The sequence below is a fragment of the Colias croceus genome, chromosome 5 (genome assembly GCF_905220415.1).
Source record: "Colias croceus chromosome 5, ilColCroc2.1".
NCBI lineage: Eukaryota > Metazoa > Arthropoda > Insecta > Lepidoptera > Pieridae > Colias > Colias croceus.
This window is the reverse complement of record NC_059541.1, coordinates 9367871-9375236: the sequence shown is the minus strand read 5'-3', so window position 1 is coordinate 9375236 and position 7366 is coordinate 9367871. Positions and strand designations below refer to the sequence as shown.

Genomic DNA, 7366 nt, shown 5'->3' with positions numbered 1-7366 from the left:
CGTACAGCGGGGATGGACCGTGAATATGCGTCGTGCATCGTGTATGACCCTATATATACAAAAGTACTCTGTGGTGTATGACCTTGGCGGGACGTACGTCAAGATGGACCGTGAATAAGACGCTTCATTCAGATCAAAGAGTATAATATTCAGATCAAAGACTAATTCAGATCTAGATAGATCAGTGTTCTGTGAGATAGATAAGACACCGGGAATGAGGGACTAAGTGCGAGTTCATAAAATTTAGATACCTACCTACAAGAACCATGAAGAAATTATTCCTTGTATTTTATTTATATAATATATTAAATCAAACAAATAGTGAATTAAATATACCTATTGTTGTAACAACTTGGAAATTTGAAAACTCCACAATCGGAGGTAAGGATTAAAAAAGATAATACCTTTTATTTTCTATTTATTAAATCTGGATTTAAACAGCTGATTGATTTAGAAATTGTTTTTAGCTTGGGATGTGCTTAAGGAAGGGGGCTCAGCTTTAGATGCCATTGAAAAAGGGGCGTCAATCTGTGAAAGTCAGCAATGTGATGGAACAGTTGGCTTTGGTGGTAGCCCTGATGAAAATGGTGAAACAACACTTGATGCTCTTTTAATGAATGGGTAACTTACTATTACAATGTCGCTAGAATATACCTAATAAACACTAAAGTAATCTTTCTTTATAAGTATTAAAATATATTTCCTTAGCAAAACAATGAAAGTAGGTGCAGTAGGTGCTCTAAGAAGGATAAAAAATGCTATATCTGTAGCAAGACATGTTCTTGAACATACAAAGCATTCTATATTAGTGGGAGAACTCGCTACACAGTTTGCAGTCCAGATGGGTTTTGAAGAAGAAAATCTAACTACAAAACATTCAAAGAAACTGTGGATGAATTGGCATAATTCTGGTAATTGTCAGCCAAATTTTTGGATGGTATGTAAATATTTTGTGAAGTTTTATAGTAGGTATTAATATTATATGACGTAATAACACTTTTATGTGATACAAACATTTGTAATTATTAAAAAGTATATTAAGAAGCAATTAAAATGTTATTTATATGTGTTAGAAAAAATCTTGATAAATAGTAAGTGCATCTTAAGTGATTTATCTAATCTAAGGATGTCACTCCTGATCCAAGCCAATTTTGCGGACCATATCAACCAAAACAAAACTTGCAAGATAGAAATAAAATGATAAAAGGAGATAGATTCAACCATGATACTATTGGTATGGTTGCTATAGACAAAAATGGTGACATTGCTGCAGGCACATCTACTAATGGAGCTAAATACAAAATTCCAGGGTAAATAATAAAATTATTCAGACAAGTTACTATTTTTTTTTATTTGTTTTTATAAGACATAGTCTCAAAGAAAATATCTGTGCACACAGTAAAAAAAAAATAGTGTACTTGTTGTATGAAGTATGTTCTGACTTGTGGTGTTGCTTCTATAAAATATTACGAACTTATATATTTTTTGAATCTTTTCAGGAGAGTAGGTGATTCTCCTATTCCTGGAGCTGGGGCTTATGCTGATAATACTATAGGTGCAGCCACTGCAACTGGTGATGGTGATGTCATGCTTAGATTTTTGCCCAGGTAATAAAAAAAAAAATGTCACGCTTACGGGTAACGCAAAAATGTTACACTAAATTTTTGTCCAACCCCGATAAAGAAGTTTCACTTCAATAACAGTAAACATTAAAATTGAGCAATAATTGAATCAGAATATTAATGTAAGGATTTAACTTTTTTTAGCTTTTTGGCTGTAGAGGAAATGCGACGTGGAGCATTACCAACGGAAGCGGCGCAAATAGCGATTAAAAGAATAGCAAAATATTATCCTAATTATATGGGGGCTGTTGTTGCATTAAGAAGGGATGGAAAATATGGTGCTGCCTGTCATGGACTTGGCGGCATGCCCTTCCCATTTGTGGTACAGGGTGACTCTATGGATCACCATAAAGTTGAGCTTGTTGACTGTTTATAAAATATTATAAAATAAATAAATTTTTATCTATCTAGGTGCGTTTTTTTGTTATGATTTTTATTTAATTTTATTGGTTATTGAATATGCACATTAAATAATAAAACCGGCCAAGTGCGAGTCGGGCTCGCGCACAAAGGGTTCCGTAGCAGCAAATATAATAAATTACAGTTAAATCAACCTATCTCAAAAACTATAATAGATACTTTGATCAAACCAAAAATCGTTGAAAGAGTTAATTAGCATGCATCACCTCTATTTTTTTTAGAATTTTATACCCCGTAGTTATAAAAATAGAGGGGGGGGACATACTTTTTACGACTTTGAGAGCTGATATCTCAAAAACCGTTCACTTTAAGAAAAATGTTTTTTAGAAAACTTTATATCATTTTAAAAGACCTTTCCATTGATACCCCACACGGGTATGTACATCGAAAAAAAAAATTTCATCCCTCAGTTACATGTATGGGGGGCCCCACCCCCAATTCTTTTTTTTACTATTTAGTGTCATATTTTTGTAGCGGTTCATACAACACATATTCCCATCAAATTTCATCACTGTAGTACTTATAGTTTCCGAGTAAATCGGCTGTGACAGACGGACAGACGGACAGACGGACATGACGAAACTATAAGGGTTCCGTTTTTGCCATTTTGGCTACGGAACCCTAAAAATTATAATAAGAATAGAGAAATTGAAAACATGCTTTATGCTTATTTAAGTTACACGTATTTATGCTTACTTCAGTTACGTAATATCCGCTTCTTTAAAATATATGTACTTAATACATATTTTTTTACTAAACTATATATAAATAATTCTCTTCAGATTATAAAAACTTGTCCAAATTTAAATGAGACACCTTGGGGACATCACCAAAAAATACAGTCAAATTGAGATCCTCCTTTTTTAGAAGTCGTTAAACAGCACAATACACAGAGTCGATAGAATGAAAAAAGTTGGCAGAAACATCTAGCCCGTCATTATCTGTGGAATGTGAGTGAATGAAATGAACGAAACAGGTCAATAGCCGATTGGCGAATGGCTGTGGCGAATGGCGTCTGGCTTTGTGTCGCGGACGCGGCCTCTGCCATTTTGAATTTGACCGTCTTATTTAGCTCACGGCTCTACGTAAGTGAACACTGAACAATTATTTTTCTTTTATTTTAATAAAATTCATAACAGTATATTTTAATTAAAAATGTGAATTTAACCAAACTATAAGCTGAAATATCGTGTAAATTGTTTTAAACTATTACCTGACTTGTTAGAATGTTCCTTTTTTTGTAATTTAACCTATAAACCACGTGGTTCAATGATGAGAAATAAAAATCAAATTCATTCGTGGTATCTACCATAGTGTTTACACGGTGATGGCCATAACGCGTCTGATTTTATTTTAAAATTGATCAAAACGTGTTATGTACGGATTTCGTTGTTTTAATATTTTTGTATCGTTTACAGAATGGCGGACGCAGCTCCAGCCGGTGGACGTGGCGGTTTCCGCGGTGGATTTGGTTCTCGTGGGGGTGATAGAGGCCGTGGTGGTCTTCGTGGACGTGGACGTGGTCGCGGTCGCGGCCGTGGACGCGGCAAGGAAGACCAGAAGGAATGGGTTCCAGTGACCAAACTTGGACGCCTCGTGCGTGAAGGAAAGATCGACAAACTGGAGAGCATCTACCTGTTCTCCTTGCCCATTAAAGAATTCGAAATCATCGATTTCTTCCTGGGGGCTTCCCTCAACGATGAAGTGCTTAAGATCATGCCCGTCCAGAAACAAACCCGTGCCGGTCAGCGTACCCGTTTCAAGGCCTTCGTGGCCATCGGAGACAACAATGGACACATTGGTCTCGGAGTTAAGTGCAGCAAGGAAGTAGCTACCGCCATCCGTGGTGCTATCATCCTTGCCAAGCTCTCCGTACTCCCTGTCCGCAGAGGATACTGGGGTAACAAGATCGGAAAGCCTCACACTGTCCCATGCAAGGTAAAGGATTTTTAAAATATATCTGTATTGTTAAATATAAACTACTTTTTTTTACCTCTTATGATGAAACAATCAATCATTTCATTCGTGGTATCCACTTGAGGCCAGTCCGATGAAGCTTTAATGCGTCTGATTCTCCTACAACATTATTAATAACTACAAATTCTATGTTCAAATATTAATAACTGTATTTGACTTTTAGGTCACTGGCAAGTGTGGTTCAGTCACTGTAAGGCTGATCCCTGCTCCCCGTGGTACTGGTATTGTGTCTGCGCCAGTCCCTAAGAAGTTGCTTCAAATGGCTGGTGTTGAGGACTGCTACACATCCGCAAGAGGCTCAACTGGCACACTTGGAAACTTCGCGAAGGCTACATACGCTGCCATCGCCAAGACCTATGCCTACTTGACCCCCGACTTGTGGAGGGACATCCCATTGACCAAGTCACCCTACTCTGAATTCAAAGTCTAAAATATGAAATACAACCACTTTGATTAAATTATTTTGTTTTATTTTATCAATAATCAATATTAATATGAATAGATAACACACTCATTTCAATTTGATTTATACATATTACAGTTAATAACTCAGCCCCCGGAATCACAGACACAATAGAAAATCTATTGTGTCGTGGTTCGATCGGGCCGCTCGGGGCTCAATGGGTTAAACAAGGAACTATATAGATCCTTTTTATGATAGGTATTTAAGTAAACCTTACACTTTGCGAAGCTATTAAAATATATTTTCGTATCAGATTTAGATATAATACAATTCTTTTCTAGCTTTGCGATTTTATAGTCTTCCATTATAAAAATAGCCTGGTCATACCAATTTTTTGAGCAAATAAAGGATTTAGATATATATTTTACCAACTGTTAGTTACTATGTTACTAACACTGCCACACTAGGAATTTAGTTGTCTTATTTTTTCCTGGATGAAGGCTTGGTAGGTAAAAATTAGCAATCCTTATCAAGGAGGAATTTTCTGATTTGTAATGTTTTTATTTCCTTCAACAATTATTCATATATTTAAATTATTTTAAGCTATACCTACATACTGCTTTACCTTTTTATTTATAACTAGCTTCCGCCCGCGCGGAAAAATTAAGATTTATTTTTTTCTACGTATTTTTCCGGGATAAAAAGTATCCTATTTTATGCCCAGGATAATAAGGAATAATTATACCAAGTTTCATCGAAATCGAACCGTTAGTTTTCACGTGATGCCTGAACATACAGACAGACAGACAGACAAAAATTTTTTTAATCACATATTTGGGCTTGGTATCGATCCAGTAACACCCCCTGCTATTTATTTTTTCAATATTTTCAATGTACAGAATTGACCCTTCTACAGATTTATTATATGTATAGATAATATACTTGTAACATGATTGTATTATTATCCAGTAAGTGAACCTACAAAGTTAGAATTAAGTCTGGCCCTTAGTGGATTAAAGTCTAAAAGATTTGTTTACATAGAAAAATACACACATAAAGGTGAAGATCATAAAATATTAAAAATAAAACACATCTTGCTAAACTTTTGTAAATTCCTTTACTTCTTTTTCAAATACATTTAATGTATGATCACAAACTTTCTGAAGATCTTGTAGTCCTCTTTTTAATACTTCTAAAGCTGGTGTTTCATGTGCCTGTATCCTAAAATGAATTTTTGATTCTGCCGGGTGAGGTAATGTGTACCCACAGAATTGAACATCTTCACTGCAAAAGATAATAGAAATTTATTTGTTTGTTATAATATATATTTCATGACTTGATAACTAAAGAAAATGACATTGTAATTTTCTAAATAAATAAATAATTACTGTTGAAAGTGCTTGAGTGAGTAAAAAGAGGTAGCGGCCACATTCATAATTACACAACTAATATTGATAGATAACTTGTCAGATCTTCCTAATAAATATTACAACTTTTGCAAAATCCTCGTAAAGTGTTTATGAATGGTTCTAAACAAGTCTATTGTTCTATGTATGTATTCATCTTTTAACCTATCAAAAACCCTTCCTTACTTACTTACTTACTTTACTTCCTTAATTCTGATACTTACTATCTATTTATGATACATTTTAAGGCATTTCCTAGGGTGTGACTTTCATTCTGTATAACGTACGTCCGACAGGTTAAGTCAGAGTTTTCATCACCTGGAAGCTGCAATAAAAAGTCAATTGGCATATTGAGGATAATTTTTCAATAATATAGTTCAGTGTATCGTAGCCTATTTTAATAAAATGAATCGTGTTATATTTATCAGGCTTTCGTTAACTTTTATTAAATACTTTAGTCAAATAGGTTATAGTTTAGTTCACTTGTCACCTCAGATATTTTCATTTTAATACAAATTAGGGCTTTTATGGTTTAACTATGGAGTGGGTAAGTTTAACATTAAAATTTTGCTAGTACAAAATAGTTATATGCTGAGTCGTTTTTTATACGACAATGCTTTACGCTTCTGTTTACAATTTTTGAATTTTGACTTGTTAATTGTCAAATGTCAATGATGAATGATGGCAGCGGGAACTGTCAGCTGCCATGTGACAACTGACAAGCACAGATCTACTACAACTTAGAGTTTTTCAAGTTCTATTCGGCTTTATTTATTATTTTAAATAATTATTTAAGTTATAAATTATCACATAAATTATCGTGACATAATATACCTATCACGTTTTCATCATAATCAACATCTCATATATTTTGCTACCACCACTACCACTGCAGTCTGCAGCGACACAGACCTCATACTCTACGCCTTAGAGTATATATATACTATCTATAGAGTGCGAACGTGGTGCGAACAACCAAGTGGGAACAGTAGGCACAGGTGGGAACAACACGACGCTCCCGCCCGCGCCGCGAGCGCTCGCAGTCGTGAACCGTGGTTGAGTGCTCACGAAGTGCGTTGCTCTGGATTTTTTTCATATTTACGAATAAACGTGGTGAAATGTGCAGTTCTATCTTGCAAAAACGATACTAGAAAATACACAAAATTGAAATCCACTATCACATTTCATCAGTAAGTCGATTGTTATACATAATTTTATGAAAATAAATCTAGCATCGCGGGGGTGAAGAGTAGGTGGGAGGCGGACACGCGCAGGCTCGCTCGCGCGTCTCACTGCCGCCACGTGATCGTAGTGATGTGACCTGACCAGCGCTGTACTCGATATAAAGTTTACTAGAAGAACTATATTTTAACAAATTATTTATTTAACTTTAATTTAAAAATGTATTATAAATAAATTTGTGGTGTGTTTTGTATGATACACTTTCTAAATTATGAATGCGAATGTATTATAGTGTAAATGTAAAGTATGTAATGTTACGATATATTTTGACCCCTAAATTGATTTTGAAGATTTTG

At 34.9% G+C, this 7366-nt stretch overlaps 3 protein-coding genes across 4 annotated transcripts; 2 read left to right on the top strand and 1 right to left on the bottom strand.

Annotated features, from left to right (window-relative positions):
- Nucleotides 1–168: 168 nt before the first annotated feature.
- On the top strand, nt 169–2032 carry LOC123691782 (N(4)-(Beta-N-acetylglucosaminyl)-L-asparaginase). Its single transcript, XM_045636337.1, has 6 exons — nt 169–381; nt 468–621; nt 709–937; nt 1126–1310; nt 1500–1607; nt 1767–2032. Exons 1-6 carry the CDS (start codon nt 267–269, stop codon nt 1996–1998), a joined length of 1023 nt encoding a protein of 340 aa, XP_045492293.1. The 5' UTR covers nt 169–266; the 3' UTR covers nt 1999–2032.
- Nucleotides 2033–2982: 950 nt separating this feature from the next.
- LOC123691783 (40S ribosomal protein S2) lies at nt 2983–4477 on the top strand. Its single transcript, XM_045636339.1, has 3 exons — nt 2983–3127; nt 3461–3980; nt 4183–4477. Exons 2-3 carry the CDS (start codon nt 3462–3464, stop codon nt 4447–4449), a joined length of 786 nt encoding a protein of 261 aa, XP_045492295.1. The 5' UTR covers nt 2983–3127; nt 3461; the 3' UTR covers nt 4450–4477.
- A 1039-nt stretch (nt 4478–5516) lies between these two features.
- LOC123691784 (probable DNA-directed RNA polymerases I and III subunit RPAC2) lies at nt 5517–6483 on the bottom strand. 2 transcript variants are annotated; one of them, XM_045636341.1, is made up of 3 exons: nt 6319–6483; nt 6053–6153; nt 5517–5706 (listed from the first exon to the last, which is right to left on the bottom strand). In XM_045636341.1, the coding sequence occupies exons 1-3, from the start codon at nt 6331–6333 to the stop codon at nt 5520–5522; spliced, it is 303 nt and encodes a 100-aa protein (XP_045492297.1). In that variant the 5' UTR covers nt 6334–6483; the 3' UTR covers nt 5517–5519. The 2 variants fall into 2 exon arrangements, with proteins under 2 accessions (XP_045492297.1, XP_045492296.1); XM_045636340.1 differs by lacking the exon at nt 6319–6483 and having other exon boundaries at nt 6053–6177.
- Nucleotides 6484–7366: the final 883 nt, after the last annotated feature.

Bases quoted from the DNA above. Each gene is read 5' to 3' on its own strand.
- LOC123691782 (XM_045636337.1), top strand. From the start codon at position 267: ATGAAGAAATTATTCCTTGTATTTTATTTATATAATATATTAAATCAA. The intron at 622-708 runs GTAACTTACTAT...ATATTTCCTTAG, and splicing joins GATGCTCTTTTAATGAATGG to CAAAACAATGAAAGTAGGTG. The intron at 1,311-1,499 runs GTAAATAATAAA...GAATCTTTTCAG, and splicing joins GCTAAATACAAAATTCCAGG to GAGAGTAGGTGATTCTCCTA.
- LOC123691783 (XM_045636339.1), top strand. From the start codon at position 3,462: ATGGCGGACGCAGCTCCAGCCGGTGGACGTGGCGGTTTCCGCGGTGGA. The intron at 3,981-4,182 runs GTAAAGGATTTT...TTTGACTTTTAG, and splicing joins CTCACACTGTCCCATGCAAG to GTCACTGGCAAGTGTGGTTC.
- LOC123691784 (XM_045636340.1), bottom strand. From the start codon at position 6,177: ATGCCAATTGACTTTTTATTGCAGCTTCCAGGTGATGAAAACTCTGAC. The intron at 5,707-6,052 runs GTAAGTATCAGA...TATCTTTTGCAG, and splicing joins AAATGTATCATAAATAGATA to TGAAGATGTTCAATTCTGTG.